At 36.9% G+C, this 21168-nt stretch overlaps 1 protein-coding gene across 6 annotated transcripts; it reads left to right on the forward strand.

Moving 5' to 3' along the window:
• Positions 1-943: 943 nt before the first annotated feature.
• On the forward strand, positions 944-10992 carry LOC110023621 (probable 2-oxoglutarate-dependent dioxygenase ANS). Of its 6 annotated transcripts, none has more exons than XR_002293922.1 (6): positions 944-1529; positions 7619-7940; positions 9123-9313; positions 9850-9917; positions 10273-10333; positions 10694-10992. XR_002293922.1 is itself a non-coding variant. In XM_020723113.1 (5 exons), the coding sequence occupies exons 1-4, from the start codon at positions 1066-1068 to the stop codon at positions 10298-10300; spliced, it is 1005 nt and encodes a 334-aa protein (XP_020578772.1). In that variant the 5' UTR covers positions 944-1065; the 3' UTR covers positions 10301-10333; positions 10694-10992. The 6 variants fall into 6 exon arrangements, 4 of the variants coding, with proteins under 4 accessions (XP_020578772.1, XP_020578774.1, XP_020578773.1 ...); XR_002293923.1 differs by lacking the exon at positions 10694-10992 and adding an exon at positions 10486-10502; XM_020723113.1 differs by lacking the exon at positions 9850-9917.
• The last annotated feature ends 10176 nt before the right edge of the window (positions 10993-21168 follow it).

Raw genomic sequence — 21168 nt, forward strand, 5'->3', positions numbered from 1 at the left:
AGTGGAGAACATTCTACATGCATTGCAAGGGTTAATGCATGAGTTATTGAAGTGGAACAATGAAAGTTATTGGAGGTGATTGCGGGGGTTATTGCCGGGGGTTATTGATGTGAAACCACAAAGGTTATTGGGGAGTTATTGCAGTGAAACCGCGAATATTATTGAGATGTTTTTGAAGAGTTATTGCAATATTATTGGAGTTAATGCATCAATAACCCTACAATAATCTTCTAAAGAACATTCGCGGTTCCACTCCAATAATATCAGCGGTTTCACTTTAATATCTTTTAGGTGGGTTCGATATAGCACATATGACGACATATTACCGGAGTCTGCACTTAAAATTACGTCCGGACTCCAGATATAAAATTGGCTCCACTGTAGTTCACAACCAACTCAAACTGAGTAAAAATAATTTCATTTCTCAATACAACACTAAATATATAAAGATTATATGACAAAAATGATGATTAAAAGATCTATGCAGTAGAAGAAAGTCAGATGGGTTAAAGCAACGTGTCATAATGTAAGTAAAGATTGATTGGTGAATGAATGCTTGTTAAAAAAACTAATGGAGAACATTTTACATGCATTGCAAGGGTTAATGCATGAGTTATTGAAGTGAAACAATGAAGGTTATTGGGGGATGATTGTGAGAGTTATTGCCAGGGGTTATTGATGTGAAACTGCGGAGGTTATTGGGAGGTTCTTTAAGGGTTATTGCGACGTTATTGGAGTTAATGTCTCAATAACCCCGCAATGACTTTCTCAATAACATCTGCGGTTTCACTCCAATAATCTCAGCGGTTTCACTTTAATATTTTTTAGATGGGTCCGCTATAGCACACATGACTACATATTACTGGAGTCTGCATGCAAAACTACGTCCGGATTTCAGATGTAAAATTTTCTCTCAAAGAGACCCTAAAATTCATAACACTCTCCTGCACTACCTTAGCCAAAACCCTAACCTAAGCTTTCCTCACAGTCTCCCTCACTCCTTTTTGCTGAAACCCTAACGAACTCCTCTTCTTGCTCTTCTCTGTCTCGCCTCTCTTTTGCTCCATGGTAGCACAACGTGTGCAGGCACTTGCAGAGGCAGGTCTCTCCTACCTGCCTTCCCAATACATCCAGCCTCCAGAGCTCCGGCCGGATCGTCTTCGCCACATGGAGGCGGCCGTGGAATCCGGCAGCTTCCCTGTTCTCGATCTTGATCCCTCCATGAATCCTGTTTCTCACCTACGGCACCTCTGCAGTGAATGGGGAGCCTTCCATGTGGTGAACCATGGCGTGCCGTCGCGAGTACTTAACGAAATGAAGGAGGTTGGTCTTCGCTTCTTTCACTTGCCCACAGAGGACAAACTACAGTACGCGTGCGATCCTGGATCTGCAGCGACGGAGGGGTATGGAAGCCGGATGCTGTCCAAGGAGGAAGGGGTGCTAGATTGGAGGGACTATTTCGATCATCATACCTTGCCAGAGACTCGGAGGAATCCCAGCCGCTGGCCTGATTTTCCAGAAAATTACAGGTTTGTGTAATTTTGCAATAAAAAGAAAGTCAATTTTTCAAGCTGATTGGATCAACGTTGATTTCCTGCACACCAAGGGAATATTTTGTTTCTTCCATACTCATTGAAGCTTTTTTATGTTCCAGCTTCCTTAATCTAGAAACTTTAGTTATGCTTTTTGAATTTTTATTTGAACCTGTAAATTATATATGCCCAATTAAAATCCAATTTCAACTTCCTTCTGATTGAATTGCGTACTGAATAAATGTTGTGCACCGTTGGATAAGTCTGGCCGGCTACAGAATTGGACCTTCATGATTCTCAAGCCGTTCTTTATGCTTTAGTTCATAAGTTTTTTCAAAATATTTCTACTGGTATTAGCAGTTATCTTTAATATTTAACTAAGTGGAACATCTGCCAACAGTTTGGTTCGGAAATATGTTGGATATCAGGTTCATGAGTGCTAAACAACTATATTCCGAGTAAATGAAACCATTTCATAAATGCTTTATCTGTTAGCTGCTGTAATTCAGTTGCTACAGTATGGATCGCTTGTCTGATTTGAACTTCTCTGTACTCACTGTGCGTTTTATATCCTTGCTATACTTAATACATGTGGCTAGGCCTATAACATCCAGCCATGCATTCATAACTAACTTTACAATACCTGAAACTGTTTCATAAATATGCCTACCTCAAGGCAATACAAATGTTGAACTCTTTTGCTCCAGGATTCTACTACTTGGAAATCTCAATTGTTCTTAGCTTCTGGTTTCTGTCAGTTTCATATAGGTCGTTTGATGGTATTGCAGATTGCTCTATGGAAAAATGATCCTCTCAGCTGCACCAGATATTAAAAATGTTCTGTTCTGAACATTATTGTCCTGCCTCCCCTTTGTTCATTATGCACGGATCCTCATCTTCCACTACTATTTTCTCTCATTCTATCCGCACTCGTCCATTCAAAATGAGTGACATCTCTATCCATGCCAGCTATATCTTCTGCTACTATCTAAGGCAAACTTAGCTAACAGCTGTTAACTACGCCACCTAGAAATCTCAATTGCTTAATTGTTTTGATCCTATGGATTTGAAGGATATTTGGATGGCACCACGGTTTGCCCTGCTGCTGCTACTCTCACTGAAGATGGCACAACCATTCTCAATCCCCTGCATAATCTATGGCTTCTCACAGATAAAAATCTTGCCTTTGCTATCAATTTTACTTTTTCCCCCTCTTTTGCCATATGTTTTTAATCTGGATACTTGTGCTGTTATCTGGCTCAATCTTGATTGCCATCTTCATTCCTCAAATAGAGTTTGCCTCATTTTCATGGAGAACTTAAATCATGACACAATCACTTTCTGAAATCAAAGTCAAAGTTGATTCGATTGCTACATTAGGAACCCCTCTCGATATGGAAGGTATCGTCTTCTATACTCTAAATGGCCTGCCTTCAGTTTTGATGATCCATTCTATTTATTATGCAGTGAAGAAGCAAACCAACTCAATGAAGCCACTGGAGAAAATCTGCAAGATCCCAATTCGGATGAGCAGCAGCCCTAGTTACTCAATGTGGTCGTCGTAAAGGCTGAGGTACTCCAGGTTGATTTGTTTGCCATAAAGATCGTGGACATTGTCACACTCACTCTTTGATCGCGTGTCAAATCTGTGGGAATTTTGGGCTTTTTTGCACTTAAATTTGGCATTTAACCAATTTACATTACTCCATCATTCTCAAACACCAAGGCCAGGTATGCTAGCCTTTCCCTCACCATCGCCAACTGGCTGCTTGCTACAGTAGCAACATCTTACTTAACCATTGATGCAAGTCAAGTTACTAATCTCCCTCCTTATTTTGGAACTAATCAAGCGACTGTTAGAAATGGGCAAACCGTTCCGATTGTGAATATGGGACTAAGTCTTTCACCAGCCCCATCTCCTAAGCTATATCCATTCCCTCTATATCATGTTTCCAAACTCTCTCATAATTTGCTTTCAGTCCACAAGCTTGTTTTAGATAAGAAATGTGTCAGTCTTTGATGCCTCCAGTTTTACCATCAAGGTCTTGACAAGCAATAGTATTGTTCTCCAAGGACCCAACCATAGCAGACCACATCCTTTTTGACTATTTCCTAAACCTCCCCCAAGTTGAATTGTAGATGCTTCACATTCTTTTTCTATCACTTCAACAACTTGGCACGATCACCTTGGACACCCATCTTTTGCCACCTTTTCAATTCTACCTAGGCATATTTTCTTTATGTAAACACCCAGATGTTTCATTTTCTCAATTTCGTAAGATGGTGAAAAGCCATAGTCTCTAATTTACTTCATCTCAACATCGTGCTATTACTCTTACTCTTATTCATACTCATTTATGGGTTCCTTCCACTATAACTTCTAAATAATATTTCAAATTCTATATATCTTTTATTGATGACTGGTCTCATTATTTTTGGGTTTCCTTTACGAGTTTAAGACGGATGCTATCTCATATTTCTTAAAATTTATTTTTTATCAAAATTAATAGAACCCAACACTGCCATTATCGAGTCTCAAGCCCCAGATATGAAAGTGAAGGATTGCGTTAGGTAGTCGACAATCAACATAAAACTTGTTGAAAAATCATGACATGAATTCTTAGATCTTTGTGTAAATGATGGGACATCTTTTGGAACCGGCGCACTATATGGTCCATAGGAAGATAAATATATTTTATATTGAAGTAACTAAATATGTTGGAGAAAAGGCTACGGTGTGATAACTTAGGTTTTAAATTTTGGTATTCAGGTCGGAGTCGTACTAGTAATGGTGTATGTGTAATTATAGATAAAAGTTTGAAAGATAATATTGTAACAATTAATGGAATTGAAGATAGAATTATAACCCTTAAGATTGTTGTTGATACTAAAATTTTTAATGTTATAAGCGCTTATGCTTCTCTAGTAGGTCTAGATATACATTCTAAAGTAATATTATGGAATGTCCTAGAAAAATTAATGCAAATGATACCTATTGAAGAAAGAATTTTTATTGTAGGAGATTTAAATGGACATATTGGTAGGGTGTTTAGAAGATTTTAGAAATATTCATGGTGGCTACAATTTTGAAATGATTAATGAAAAAGATAGAATCATATTAGATTTTGTTTTAGCTTATGATTTTGTTTTTGCTAATACTTTATTTAAGAAAAGAGGAGCATATTATTACTTATACAAATGAATTTAATAAAACACAAATTTATTATTTTTTTTATGAGAAGAAGAGATCGTTGAGAATGTAAAGATTGTAAGGTCATTCCAAGTGAGTATAAGTACTCAACGTCATTTATTTGTTCTGGATTTTAAGACGAAGAATTATAAGATAAAGAATATTAAAAATCATTGTCATGGAATTGGATGAAGGTACCTAAAATACAAATAAAATTATTTTTATGAGTAAACTTCAAGATTTCAAGACTTGAAATGTCCATGAAGAAGCAGATTCTATGTGGGATAAAGTAGCAAATACTAATAAACCAGTGATAAAAGATATACATGAAGAATCAAAAGGAAAAAAATTTATAAATAAAAATAGTTGGTGTTGAAATAATAATGTGCTAGAAAATTTAAAATATAAGAAGTGTGTTCAAATGTAAAAATTTAGAGAACTGAAAAAAATATAAGGTATCCCATAGAGAGTCTAAGAGAGTGATTTGTTACGCTAACTATTCTACTTTTAGTGATCTTTATAACAGATTAGATACTAAAGAAGGTGAAAATATATGTAAAAATTAGTCAGATAAAGAGAAAAAAATAAAGATTTAACTAAGGTAAAGTGTATTAAAGAAGAAAACAAAAGGTGTTCTTCTTATAGGAAGATATTGAACATAGGTGGGTAAGCTATTTTGATAAAATTTTCAACGAAGTTTCTGAAAATACAATCGATTTTATTAATATTAATTTTGTTAATAATAATAATTTTTTTTTATCGTTGCATCAGTAAAAAAGAAGTTGAGAACACTTCAAAGAAAACTAAGAGTGAAAAATCAATAGGACCTGATGATATCCCAATTGAAGTGTGAAAATATTTAGGAGATTTATTTAGGAGATTTGATAGGAGATTTGAGAATTTCTTGACTTACTAAACTCTTTAATATTATTTTAAAAACTAAAATGATTTGTGAGGAGTGGAGGAAGAGTATTTGGGTCCTCATTTTTAAGAATACAAGGGATGCACAAGAGTGTGCAAATTATAGAGGAACTCAAGAATGTGCAAATTATAGAGGAATTAAGTTGATGTGTCATACTTCAAAATTATGCGAGAGGGTAATTGAATATAGGTTAAGACATGTTATGAAGGTTTCTCAAAATTAATTTGGATTTATGTCGGGCAGGTCTAACTATGGAAGCTATACATTTATTGAGAGTTTTGATGGAGAAGTACTGAGAGAATAAGGATGATCTACATATGATTCTTATTGATTTAGAAAAAACTTAAGATAAGGTTTCAAGAGAAATCCTTTTGGGAGTTCTAGAGAAGAAATGTGTTGATATGACTTATATTCAAGTCATTAAAGATATGTATACTGGAGCTGTTACTTGTGTTCGAACAAAATGAGGATTGACCAAATATTTTCCTATTTTAGTTGGATTACATCAGGGATCGACTTTAAGCCCATATCATTTTGCTTTAGTAATTGATGCTCTTACTAGACATTTACAGGATGATGTACCTTGGTGTATGCTTTTGGCTGATGATATCCTTCTTGTGGATAAGATTAGAAAAAGAGTTTAGGAAAAACTTGAATTACGAAGGTCTACGTTGGAGTCTAAAGGCCTTCATTTGAATTCATTTGAGTAGAACTAAAAGAACTAAAACTGATTACATGGAATATAATTTTAGTAGTAGTAGCTCTAGTGACAAAGTTGTAACTATGAGTGATCAAATCATTAAAAACTGTGAACGCTTTAGATATCTGGAATCTATTGTTCAAAGTGATGGTGATATAGATGGGGATGTTATTAGTAGAATTTCAGTTGGTCGGTTAAATTGGAGGAATGCTTCAGGCTTATTGTGTGACAGAAAAGTACCGCTTAGACTGAAAGAAAAATTTTATAAGATGGTAGTGAGATCTGTAATGCTCTATGGCGCAGAATGGTGGCCTTTAAAAGAGAAGAATAAAACAAAGTTAAAGTTTTGCCGAGATGAGAATGCTTAAGTGGATGAGTGGCGTGGATGAGTGGCTTGACACTTACTTAAGTGGATGAGTGGCTTGACACTTAGAGCAAAATACGAAATAAATATATCTGTGATAGGGTTGGTGTAGCTCCAGTGGTGGACAAAATTAGATAGTCGTCTTAGATGGTTTGGTTACATTAAACGTCAACCATCTGATGATACGGTTAGGACAGTAGATGTTTTAGACTCGACTCATGTTAAGAAATGTAGATGTAGATCTAGAAAGACTTGGGCATATTGTATAAAAAATGATCTTAATTTATTAGAATTAAATGATAATATGACATTCAGTAGGACGCAATGGAGAACATATAGCCGCCCCACTTAGTGGGATAAAGGCTTGTTGTTGTAATCAACTATTTAGTTTATGGTGCATGTTAATCTTTTCTTAGCCAGTTAACATCTCTTAAAATAATCAGATAAACCACACATTTCTTTGCGATCATTAGAAATTGTAATCTTATTCACTTTTATCTCTAAGCCCACATTGAAGTTCATTTTGCTCTTTAGTATTTCCTCAGGTCATCTTGCATCTTTAGTTAAAACCTTAGGCCAGACTAATTTCCTTACATACCATACATATGGAAGGTCTAGTCTTCCAATATTGAATAGTCGTAGTGATAGTTAATCCTCAATTAAATTCAAATAGTCCTGAGCTAAAGGGACCCTTAAGAAATTTTGTTACTTTATTATTTTCTCATGGCTCTTTCTTTACATTTAAAATCTGTTACATGACACCTAGTTAGCTTCAAATGTTTTGGAATTTTTCTCTTGCAGTGACTTTGAGGTTTAAATGCTACTTGTGTTTGTGGAAAGCAAGAATTTAGAACGAACTCTAGTTAGTGTGAAATTTAAAATACTAGCGAACCTGATTGTCATTTTACAGGGATGTTGTCCTGGAATATAGTAACAACATGAAATTTCTTGCTCAAAGGCTACTGAGCATGATTTCTGAAAGCCTAAATTTGCCACATTTATTTATTGAAGATACAATTGGAGAAGTTTACCAGAATATAACCATCAGCTATTACTCTCCCTGTCCACAACCAGAGCTCGCTCTCGGTCTGCAATCCCATTCTGACATGGGTGCGATAACATTTCTAATACAAGATGATGTCGGAGGTCTTGAGATATTGAAGGATGGGGAGTGGGTGCTAGCAAAACCTTTATCGGATGCCATTATCGTTATTTTGGGTGATCAAACTGAGGTATTTTTTTATCATTTGCTTTCACATTTCTGCTTATTGTATGTATATGCAGTACGCAAACTTAGTCAAGAAGCCTTATTTCATCAAGGCATTTTGGAAATTCGATTGTATTTTCAAATGTCACATTTTTTGGGAGAAAAATGTCAAAATAGTCCCCTAACTCTTTAAAAATCATTTTAGTCCTAGAGTCTATAAAGTGCAATTTAGTATCCAGACTCTTTATGGGTTGAAATAGTTTTCATGGAGTACTATTTCAGCTTCAATTTAAAGAGTCCTGGGACTAGTTTAATATTTTTATAGATTGACACTAAAATGATCTCATGTAAACAGTCAGGGGATTATTTTGGCACTTTACTCAATTTTTTTTGTCATTAAGGGTGGTTGAGAGAAACTGAAGTTGTGATTCTTCACAATTAATCATTGTGAAGCCTACACCGACGTCTAGTGACAAGAATAACTTGTAGGAATATTTTTTTTGATGTTTTTTTATGCACATATCTTCTTCTCTTGTTTTTTTTTTCTTTTAATTGTACCAATATATCCAATATTTCACGGGTGGCTCAAGGTCAGTAGAAATATAAGGTAGGCATAAATCTGGTTATAATTATAAGGAGCTCACAAGGCAAATCTTACATCAAATCTAGAGAATCATCGTTAATACATCTGTTGAGACTTGAGATTGGTGTCTATATCTCTATGTTAGAAACCAGAAAGTATAGTCGAAGCCCCTTAATTATATTTTTGGTTGCATTTCACTCCATAAGTTTGAATTAGATTTTACCCATTTTCCAACTTAGTTAAAAAAAGGTCATCAGCTAGACTAAAAAATGAGACCTAAATTTTAGAAATAAAAAACTTTACCACTTTATCTTGAAAGTTTTGGTAAACTTAGGCTTCGTTTGAAGTTGCATTCGTCAAACTGGAGCAGGCCAGGTGTGATCTGAATGGGTGAAAATTTTTTGTTCTCCCAAAAGAACTGCGGGAGTCGTTCGTCTTCCGCTGCTTCAACGAACAAAAAAATTTATAGGCGTCAACGTTCACTCCAACCAAACGGAATTTCACCTCTCTCTCAAACAAAACTTCAGTTTCTTTTTTGTATTATATAATTTTAGATATGCGAGCTTAACTATCAACCGATATCAACTCTCCTAAAAACTCATCTACTCTCTCTTTTACCTGCAGATTCTAACCAATGGTAAATATAAGAGCGCAATACATCGCGCCATTGTCAATGCTCATCGAGCACGGATCTCCATTGCAACATTCTACGATCCTGCAAAGACTCGAAAAATCTCTCCTGCTCTTCAGCTTGTCACAGAGGAGTCACCACTCAAGTACCGTGAGGTTCTATATGGTGACTATGTATCATCTTGGTATGGAAAAGGTCCAGAAGGAAAGCGTAATATTGATTCTCTTTTGATTCAGCAATAGCTTAAAGAAGCTGGAGTATGTGGGGAGCAAAATCCAATTCTGGAGCATTAGCATTTGCTGAGTGCCTAATTGTGATGTTTATTTAACAATCAATTTAGTGTTGCAACTCGCAAACACGTTAAAATTTATGCATAAAGAGATGTATTTCTATTAAAAAAGTTAATATTAGTTGTGCAAGTGTAAGATCAGTAAATAAATAAGGGTTTTGTGCCTTGCATGTACATTTTCTGAACTCTTTGTGTTTTGATCAGCGTTGGTACTTGAAAAATTTTGTGCTACGGCTGATTTTACATATCCACGCCTCAATTAATATTAACACCACCACAATAACACCACAATACAATTATAATACCATTCCAATAATATCACAATACAACTAGAATAACATCACAATATTACCACAATACAACCACAATACCACTCCAATAAAATAACAATATGAACACCTTTTTCGTTTTTTTTTATTTATTACTTTCAGTGGATAGAGCACTTTACAGGTGGCGAAATATCATTGGAGTCCGGACACAGAGCTACGTTCAAACTCATGTAATATTTTTTCCTCAACTAGGCAACATTCATCTTACATTGCTGGCTGCTTTGAATTAATTGATTTCTTAAGGGCTTTAGTATATTTGTGCTGGAATGCATAGGAAATAAAATGAAGAATCAGAAGATATTTAAAGGCTTATTATAAAAAATAAAAAGGCTTATTATACCTGCTGATAAATTATTTTTAGTTATCAATTCATCGAAACCGTCTATATAAAAAGGCCATGCATAGTTACGGAATTGACTAGATGATACCAAAATTATAACATTCACACAAGCCTGGCTATAAATTTCACTTTCATAGTTGAGATAGTAATAAGTCGTTTAATGGTGTTCATTATTAATATGGCAGGCAAATGCATTCAATGAAGGTACCATAAGAGATTGCAGCTTGAAACTCTTGAAAGACAAAGGTATGTGCTTTTTCATATATACATATGGTACAAATTGATAAAGTACAAGTTCTGGAGCGTTGGTCTGTTTTAGCAAGAGCAGCAGAAGTTTGCTGTTTTTTTTCTTTTCCTTAATTACAAATCCTGCTGACAAAACAAAACCTGATTTTCAGACCTACCCTACAAAGCATTTGTAACACCTGCCATCTTCTTGATTACGATGCAAACCTGCTGACTAATGCTATCTCCTAGAACTTGATAACACAAATTCTTTACCATAATTATATCGGATTCACCCGCAAAAGTACATCAGGACAGTTGTTTACTTCTTTTCTTCATTATAAATTGATATTCCTTTCTACTTCTTTTCATTTTCACTAGGATTATTGCTATCAATATTCTTGCTGATTGATATGGTTCTTCCAACATAGATCTTAGCAGCTGTATCTTGCACAACATATGTGAATCATTGAGTTTGAATTGATGGTCAGGTTTCTGTTGCTGGTTAAATCTGTCTGGAAGCTTAGAACTGGTATTACATCAAGACAGATTAAAACCTACTGTTACTTTGCAATCTTTGTGTTTGTATTTTTTTTGCAATAATTGGGCATATCTGCATGTAGAGGGATAACAGATTAATGGGAGAAGAAAATTATTAGAATGGTTCGGAGACTTTTTAATTGTGCCTATTTTGGTCTGAAGTTATTTCAGGTATTGAATTTAATCTCTCTACTCACCAAGTTGGTCTTACCATCCACTTTGTCATTTCAATGGATAAATATTGGTGTATGAAAGTTTTATATAAGAGCATTTTGGAGTTTTTTTATAGCCAATATCGCTATTTAATGCCAGCTTTAACTGATAGTGTTGGCATTGAGAAGTCTAAAACAGTCATTAAAGCTTTTCTCCATCAATTTTATGGACAAAAGAACAAGAAAATTGAAATTAGAATAAAATCGATTCAAGTTTAGTTATTGTGGACTTCCTCCTCATAAGATCTTGACCTAGCTTTTTAAATTTTATCCGAGTAACGAATGGAATTGTGATATCAACATTTCTAGGGACCTTATCTGTGAGAAAACATGAAATCATGATGATTACTGTAATCTTGTCTATTTTAATTAATTTGATATGACTATATATATATATATATATATATATATATTGCTGAATCCCAAAAAGTCATGTGGATCACGCCCAATGAATTGAGCGTTGGTCCGATGAGAGAAAAGAGAGTAGGAGAAAACTGAGACCCAAGTAAAATTGAATCTTTGCGAATTTCCAATAGTCCACTTTCATAAAATAACCATTTTATTTATAATTCATAGGAAGAGTATATCAAATTATATGGTTGTTTCTTCTTTAATGTGAACATTACAGTCATTTACGAGTCATTTCACCTTTATATATTGTAACTAATTGTGACATACTTTGACATTGGAATCACTGTTGCTATCGTTCCATGTTTATAATTATATTTGACACCGTTTCGTGTTTGTAATCATATGGTCTGATTACTTTGTGTTCATTTCGTCGGCCAAAAGTTGATCGGTTGACCGAATGACCTATACTCGCCTTCTCCATAGAAATTATTACAAAAGCTTCCTGTCCTTTAGAAGGGTTGTTCCATCAGAAGATCAAAGCGTCATCGAGGTAATGGTAGCTCAGACGTCCACTCCAATTCGCTCAAGAATGTTACTTGTGTCATACACACAAGTCTCATCCAACAGTTGAACATCAAATTCAGTCAGGATTGATCTCTCGGTCAACCTGATGGAATTGATTATCTGAGGGGAGTATTTGGAAGCCATTGGACTCTGAAGAGAAATCGACCCAAGGGTAAGAAAAGAGAAAAATGTAAAGTTTCTCTTAATTTCCGTCCAACCCTATATATATGAAGTCAATACGCCTCATCGGGCTTCGCTAAAGAGTCACATATGCGCAAAAATCGAGGGTACAATGATTTCAAAAATTGTGCAAAATTTTATTTATAAAAGATATATTTTACAGCAGGGTTGTCCGCCCGAGGGGCAGGACTAAATCCCAACTCAATAGACTTGTGTACAATGCACACCCCCCAAACTTGTACTTTTCTATTTTTTCCTCCTTCGTTCAGACACAAGAAATTGAGCTGTCCACCTGAACTTCTGCTAGTTCGTTTGGAGATTCGACGCCTCTGCCCGAAGATCCTACATACCATCATAGAGAACTGTCATTCCTCCCTCAAGTCTGATAAGTGACCTCTCTTTGAAGGCCCACAACTTGGATAAAAGAGTCCATAGTTTTGTCCATGCGCCGGACCAACGACTCATCGAACCCCATTTGGTCGTTTGTTTCCCTCTTTGGAGCAGTTGAAGGGGGGAGGTGGAGCAAAAAAAGGTGGTAGGACGAACACCACTTCAGCCACTGTAGAAGCAGAATGACCAGCAGATGCCTCTAGCTTGGGAATATGCTTGACTATTGTGGACTTGGAGTCAATGATCACCACGGTCCCCTCTGCAGCAACAGAGTCGGTGTTATAAGAATAGATTTAAGGATCTAATAAGAGAAATCTAGTTTACCAATCATGCGCTCTAACTTCGATGTATGAAAACTTTCGGCAGCGGGTGCAGGGGCACCACCTTGGATACCCCTTCGGCTAAAGGCGGGAGAGGGGGCGTCTTCAATTGGCGGGGCTTCATCTTCGATGTTCTCCAGCTAGACTAAATCCCCTACTGTGAAACCCTGAGCAACCTCCCCAGCCGGAGGTTGAATCAAAGTGAACTCAGGTGGCAGAACTTGCACACTCTTCACCATTTGCCCCTGCTTCTGGGACGATAGTTGAGTCGAGAGTTGGCGAAGTGGCTCAGGAGCTAAAATAGGGGCATCTGAAATCCACCCTCCATACCGAACCTCAAACAGTGGTAACGAGTTGAATGATTCTCCAACCCTTCTACCCGCGACTTCTTCACCGTCGATTGTTTTAGATCCCTTAGGCCTGGTCTCTCGACCGACCTTTTGGTGCTAGCTATCTTCCTCTCATCTCCTGACCTTTTCTCAGTCGGCTGGTCTTCCTCGCCAACTCTCTTATTTAAGACCGAATGAGAACGTTCAGGTTTTTTTTTCCTCTCATTCCCAGAAGGGCAAGCCTTCGAAGTAGTGAGCACAAAAACCCTCATTAGCTCTTCTTCGCTCACTTGTCTCTTGGCAACTGACATCTCTGTTCACAAGTATAAATGACTGAAGGATAGAACATGCTGGAAATGGTGACAAAAATGTTGATCATGTCTTACTTATAGGAAAAATAAGCACGAAAATCTAGGGAGTACAATTATTAGCAATATTTATTATTTAATTTTCTTATTCATATGACAATTGTTGCTTTCAAAGAAGTAAGAGAATCAATGAACTAATTATGTACATAAAAAATATGGTTGAACGAATCTCGAGGAGATCTAACAGATCACACAAGAAAAGAAGCAGAAGTGTGAATATTCATCATTGTATCAATCGTCTGAATCTTAAGCCGAACAAATGAAAGTTTGATCAAACCAAAGAACATCGCACCCCTTGTTGACGATTACTCAATGGGCGTCTGGCATTAGAAAGTTCAACAACCACAAAGAAAGTATTCTTTTATATAGGCTCATCAATTGGAAGAATGTTGTATGTCATATTACGGTAATGTACCCTCTGATGAGATTAATTCTGATGTGGGCCTCAGTTGCACTTGTGCATGGAGCTCCGTTCATTTTTCAACTACTACAGAGTGATACCAACCCAGGTGAAGCTGAACTCTATTGTCACGGTAATGACCTATGTGATCCCCCTGTGTATAATAGAGGTTCCATGGTTTAGAGAGCTATTCTTACACATATTCTCTTTTCGGGTTGAGACGGATGTGTTTGCAGTAAGTCTTCAACACCACACAAATTTTTCACCTAATCAACTTGGAAAAGAAAATAAAGAATTGGAACTGCAACGATTGGGGTATTCCAACTAAAGCGACCGGTGGCCCCTACAAGAAAAGTAAAGGAATCTCTCCCCGACTGAAGGTAATGGAGCATGTCATTCTCGATAAGTAATTATCGGTGGTTCAGTACACTAGCACCATGACTGTGAATTATGTGTTGAACATGAGTCAATACGACTTGATGATACATGAGAAGTGGGCCGCCTTTGATGGAGCAGAGGAGAGAAGGCAGCCAGAGAAAGTTGCCTGACTCTTCAAGAAGGTACCAAGAAAGAGGAAGAAAGCCGGTGGCTCTCCCGTAAGAGCGACATAAGAAGAGGCCAAAGAAGGTGACCCTTCAAGGGGTCAAGTTCCAGGTTCAAATTTAGTTCACTTTGTTTTCAAAACTTCCACGGTTATCCAAAATATAGTCAATGTTGAATTAATATTGATCAAACGGAAACCTCCGGTGGTCTTAGATGATTTAAGATATGATGCAACTCTGTCATACTTTCGATCAGACATTGAGGTGTCTTTCGACCGTCCCTCAACACAGTAGGTCTTCCGGCCTTCGACCACACGCCTCATCCCTTTATCAGAGAGAGATGAGGCAAGTAGGCAATTCCTCTAGTCATCTTCGGCTCTGATTGTACAAGTTGCGGGGGGATCGTCTGAAGGAGTTTCAAAGGAAAACCTGGAGGAGAGCCCTGAATCTGCCGAGGTAGCTGAGCGTAAGTGAAAGGTAAAGTTGTCACCTCAGATTCTGATTCTTTTCTCCCAACACCTCAAATGAATTACAAGGGGAGGGGGGGTCCATATCTATGGATCCCACATAATGACCAAAGGCTTATATGATTTTTGATTCATCTTTAGGTCTGATAAATATTGAGAGGGATTGGTTTCCCTTGAACTCGGTGTCAGCCATATATGCTTCTACTATTGCCAACATCTTGTGGTCGGCTGTCTTGGAGCAACATCTCGAAGACCTCCGCCTGGTTGAGTTGAGTCAATCGCTGGACCGTTTCCTACTCTTGGGCTTTGCTTCCACCCAGTACTTGACTTCTCTTTTTCTGTCTAAGAGAGAGAGAGAGAGAGAGAGAGAGAGAGAGAGAGAGAGAGAGTCTCTAAGTCTAAGGCGAAGACCAGGGAGTGCCGTAAATGGGCGGAGCTAGCTACTATGAAGGCGGTCGAGGCGGAGTCAGACTTAAAGGATGCCAGGGTAGAAATAGTGTCTGAGTGGATATCAATGGTTTAAGAGGAGAACACTGAAGAACTCCTCGCCACTTAAGTTGAGTACTTGGAGGCATGCTGCAAAATTGCAATTGTTGAATGCACCAAAGTAAGAATGGTCGATCTCTAGTACTCCAACCTCAAAAAATTCAAGAAACTCTATGACGTTCCATTGCCTCTGATCATCACAAAGAATCTGAGGTTGAAAATGTGGAGTATGGTGGTTCGTCCAACACTCGACCCGAGGATTCGTAGATTCATAATTTTTCTTACATTTGTATTTAAGGTGACACTCAAGAATTTTGTAATAGGATTTGTATGAATGAAATATGGCCTTTTGGCCTTTTTTTTATTTGTGATCATTTGTTCGGTTGTACTTAAGTTTTGAGAATTTGCTCAGTCGATTTCTATCTCGTAGGGTTATCGATCATGATTCCATGATTAGAAAAATTCTAATTCTTTGATTTGTAATCATGGATTAGAATGCCTTATGCGGCTTTTTGTTACGACTTTGTTTGGAAAGCTTTTTGGTTTGTCTTTCTATTTTATTGGGACCAAGCATTGGAATACTTTTCGGTCGTCTTTATTGCGACCAAGCAGTGAAATGCTTTTCAGTCGTCTTTTTTGCGACCAAGCATCAAAACACTTTTCTGTCGTCTTTTATTGTGCAAGCATTTGAATGCTTTTCGATCCTCTTTTTATGGTTAATCCAGTTCCCCAAGTTTCATTTTGACATGAGGTCCATCGATCCTTCGGTTCCCTGAGCATTTTCTAAATCTAGGTTTATAACACAACACCTCTATTTATTTTTTTCATAAGCAAGACAAGAATTTATTCAACGTAACATTGTCTTTCAAATAGAGATAGAAGTTAATCTTTTTCAAGGATAAAATTTCTCAAGGTCGTCTCCACTTTATGAATGGTGGAGACTTTTCTCTGTATAGGACTTTAATTTGTAAGCTCCTGGGGTTACTTGGTGGTCAACGATGAAGGGATAGTTGTGTTGTCTTTGGAGTGAATATGGATCCATTTGAACCTTATATGGAAATAGATAATTGAAAGACAATCTTTTTAAAAAATTATTGGAAAATGTTAAAATGACTCCTGAGGTTTTCTGCATAAGAATCTGAAGGAAATCAAAGCTCTGATAACTTAGATCCTTTGTAGTTCCTAGTGAACGAAAAATCAAGAAAAAAATCAAACCAATACTGAAGCACATTGAAACTAAAGTGAAAGTCAAAAGAAAAAAGAGTGTAAGGAAATGGTTAAGATTGTAGAGAGAAATTTTATTAGGCTTGTTGTTTCGAACAAGGGTCATTTTTCAAGTTTGATCTAGCTTGTCGACTGATTGCACACTTGCAGCTTAATCAGCTTTTTTCAGAACTAGGTCACTAGGGGAAATGTCTTTTCCCAGACATTCTTGTTGTAGTAACAGGTGATTCTTCTTTTGATTTCTTCCCATTGGAGCGAAGTGTTTGTTCGAACTTCCTTTAGTAGATCGAGGGCGAGCGAAGCCCCTTCATCATTTGCTTCTTGCCAGTCAGTGAGTTTCTCTTCGTCAAAAGACGTTGCAGAGACTACCCTATGGCTATTGTAATTGTATTTTACTGGTAATATTACTTCCATTTAATGAGAAAGCTTGTATGGCGCTTGTCCGCTCATTGATGATGGAGTGATGAGGACCGCCCAAAGGACGGAAGGAAGGAGATCTACTCGCTCATCCTTAAAGCCCTCAACCTTTTTTTCTTAGCAGGTTTAGGATGAACTTGTTCGCTGCCTCCGCTTGGTCGTTAGTTCACGGGTGATGCACAGATGCAAATTTGAGCTTGACCACCTGACTCTGATAAAAATCTCTCTCTCTCTCTCTGATCAACAAATTGGGTTTCGTTGTCTGTAATGAGTATTAGGGGTAAGCCATACCAACCAATAGTTTCCGTATAGATGAAATTTCAGACTACGTTAGCGATAATCTGAGTGAGAGTTTTTGCCTCTATCCATTTAGAAAAGTAATCCACAACGACCAAAAGAAACATTTGTTTCCCATTCAAGGGTGGAAACGACCCAAGGATATTGAGCCCCCAAACAACGAAAAGTTAGGGGCTTACAATCTATCGTAATTTTTACATCGGCTGATGCTGTGGTGGATCATACTTCTGGCATTGCTCGCTCCTTCAAAAGAGTTTTTCCCCATCCTTTAAGATGATTGGCCAAAAATAACCTTGCCTTTGGACACGATGAACCAAGGTCTTTCGACCTTAGTGACTTTCGCATTCACCCAAATTTACTTCCCAGAGGATCTTCACCACCTCATTTTCTTTGACACAACTTAGAAGCAACAAAGTGGTTGACCTTCAGAGGATTATCTCTAATGAGGAGGTATTTGGGGACTTTAAACTTGAACCTTTGAGGGTTTGTCTCTTCTTCGAGGATTTTTCCCGTTTTGAGGTAGTGGACATAGTGAATTACCCAACTTTTCACATCATCGATTTCTAATTTCATTACTTTCGGCTCTTTCATGTTTGGTTGGGAAAGTCTCAATGGCGCCTTGTCTTCAAAGGATATGTTCTTTAACAAGAGTTCTGCCACTTGGTTCTCCTCTCGTCATATATGATCGATATGGAAGTCTAAGAACTTCCCTACCTCCGCATTCACCTTGTTCAAATATTGGACTATCATTTCATCTCGAGCCTAAAATTCCCCATTGACTTGATTAATGACAAGTTGCAAATCTAATTTTACAGTTTGACGTCGGACACCCATTTCATGAGCTAATCGAGTCCGCCTATTAACGCTTCATAGTCCGCCTGATTATTTTTTATTTCAAAATCGAGGGAGAACGAATGATGGACATGTTCTTCAGTCGTACTGCGTAGTGTCTACCTGATTCCCACAGTTGCTTGATTGGAAGCTGCATCAACATGAAGGGTCCAAGTTTGTCTGTCTGCTTCAGGTCCATCGCTCGATCTGTCTGGTTTGAAGAAGTCCATTATGAAATTTGCTACAACATGAGCCTTGATCACCGTTCGAGGGATGTAGCTGATGTCGTACTTGTCGAGTTCTACAACCCACTTTAGTAGTCGACTAGAATGTTTCGGTCGTGTGAGTACAAACTTGAGTGGATGGTCAGTAATCACTATGATCATCTGCATTTGGAAATACAGCCCGCGCCTGTGAGTAGAGACAATCAAAGCAAACATTAGCTTTTCCATAATTTGGTACTTGAATTCGGCTCCCTCTGAGAATTTGACTAGTATAAAAGACGAGGAATTGCTTCCCTTCTCTCGAAATGGAACCAAATTGATGGCCTCCGGACCAACTCCCAAATACAACGAAAGTTCCTCCTTTGGCTTTGGACTTTGCAACTACAGTGGTGGGCTAGTGTTTGCTTTAGACTTTGGAAGGCCTGCTTACACTCGGTTGACCATTCAAACCACTTGGCTTTCCATAGTACTTTAAGGAAAGTCGTGCATTTGTCGTCTGACTTGAAAATGAATCTGCTCAGTGCAACAATTCAACCGATCAACTTATGCACTTCTTTGGTATTTCGGGGAGAAGACATATCCAAAAATACCTTTACTCATGATTAGTTTTAATGCCTTTGGGTGTCGGAAGGTATCCTAAGAATTTTCGGGTTGAAGCCCAAACGTGCATTTTAATGGGATTAGTTTCATGTTATATTTCTTGAGAGCTTGGAAGTATTCTTTTAAATCGCTTATATGCTACTCCAGTGATCTATTTTTTTCTAGAATATTGTCTACATAGATTTCAATATTTTTTCATTTTTGTTTAGCAAAAATTACATTCATGAGAGGCTGATAAGTAGCGCTAGCATTTTCAATCCAAAGAGCCTTACATTAAAACAAAATAAACTTTCACTAGTAATAAATGTTGTCTTCTTAGCATCGGCTGGATGCATCTTGATCTTGTGGTTGCCAGAGGACGCCTCCAGGAAACTCATGGCTGAATATCCGACAACAGAGTCCACTAGTGCGTCAATCTTGGGTAATGGATAGTTGTCCTTGGGGCAAGTGATGTTCATATTTGTGCAGTCTGCACACAACTTCCACTCGTTGGATTTCAACACCATGACTACATTGGATACCCAGTAGGCGTATTGCATCTCCCTGATGCAGCCCGCCTCCAAGAGCTTCTGTACATCTCATGTAGTCTGACCAAAGTTGTTGCTAACGACTGAAGCTTTTGCTATTTTTGGTTTTCAAAAGCAAAAAGTAGAAACCATAAATTGATACCAAACAACCCCTAATATTTCGATTAGATTTTGTTCTTAATTATATCAAAATTTATTATTGTTTTTTACAATAAATTCGGCTGAGAATTTGAGGTGAATGAAATTTTATACAAACCTTTAATCTAAATTTATTTTTTCTATCCAAATTTTGCAAGGTAAAATACACCTTTTTATAAAGATAATAAAAAAATATCTAAAAGATATATTCCACTTTTAAGAAAATAGTGACGGTTAAATTCTCAAAATAGGAAAATCTCATGTGAAATGGTGTAAGTGAGCCAAGCCGGCTAAGTGCCTAGTGAATTGAAACCGATAAGCTAACAAGTCAAGTTCAAGGTAGCCACAACTCTACTCATTAATTAGTTCTTGAGCCATATTGTTTAAAAAATAATTAATAAAAAATATAGTTAAAATATATTAAAATTCTAGAATTTATTTAGATTATTACAGATATTTAATAAATAATATTTTACTTTTTGTATCAAGTGATTTCTTATTATCTCCTAATTATTCATTTTATTTATCATTTTATTATAATATTATTTTAAATTAATATTTTTTCTCTTTCATACTAAACACGCTGCCACTGATGCCGCTCAAATTTGTAGAATTAAGCTCAAGTTCAAGTCAAAAGTGGCTTGAGCTCGACTTATTTACACCTCTTATCCTGTATAATGTTATGATTAAAGTTCAAAAAAATAATATTAAAATTCTTACCAGTTCTGGACTAAAAAAAATTATTATATTTAATAATAAAAATTAAACATGACTAAAGGTCGAAACAATTAATATGCTTATTTAATTGGCATTGTAGGGCTTCTCCCATAGGACAGCCCTTCCAGAAATTCTCAAAGGCCCGGCCCAAGACCAGGCCTTTAAGGGGGTTTGGAAATAGTTTTCAACCAGCAATAGACGCGACTCGGTTAAAACCTCACGGCCTGCGTCATTGCCCCAAGCGCAAAGATGAGAAGAAATACAGAAGCCATAGCTTTTATAGATCGCTCTGCCGTTTTTTTCCCAGATTTACGACGTGGGACAAAAAATGGCTGAAGCTATTTGAGCTCAAAAGGTGTGTTCATGTTCGGCCCGTTTGTTTAGTGAGCCGAACACGAGCCGTTCACGAACAAAACGTCGTCTTGACAATCTTAATCAGATAGTCATAAGATGTTAAGAATTGGGGCAAGATTTAAAAATTATTGTTTATATTATTAAAACATCATTTGACATCATTTGAATTGAATCTAATTTAATAAATTTTATTCTATTTTTTTAATTAATACTTATAATTAGTTATAGATCTTTATAGTCTTGCAGTCAATTAAGTTTTTTAAAAATACTGCTCATCAAAGATATATATACATACATATATAAAATTGATTAGTAGCATTTCGAGCTAAAACGAGCCAAACACGAACTAACAAATATTCGTACGTGTTCGGCTCGCTA

The sequence above is a fragment of the Phalaenopsis equestris genome, unplaced genomic scaffold, assembly GCF_001263595.1.
Source record: "Phalaenopsis equestris unplaced genomic scaffold, ASM126359v1 Scaffold000225, whole genome shotgun sequence".
Classification (NCBI taxonomy): domain Eukaryota; kingdom Viridiplantae; phylum Streptophyta; class Magnoliopsida; order Asparagales; family Orchidaceae; genus Phalaenopsis; species Phalaenopsis equestris.

Excerpts from the sequence above, each read along its gene's own strand:
- LOC110023621 (XM_020723112.1), top strand. The coding sequence starts at position 1,066 with ATGGTAGCACAACGTGTGCAGGCACTTGCAGAGGCAGGTCTCTCCTAC. Across the intron at positions 1,530-7,618 it reads GATTTTCCAGAAAATTACAG|GGATGTTGTCCTGGAATATA; the intron begins GTTTGTGTAATT and ends GTCATTTTACAG. Across the intron at positions 7,941-9,122 it reads TTTTGGGTGATCAAACTGAG|ATTCTAACCAATGGTAAATA; the intron begins GTATTTTTTTAT and ends TTTTACCTGCAG.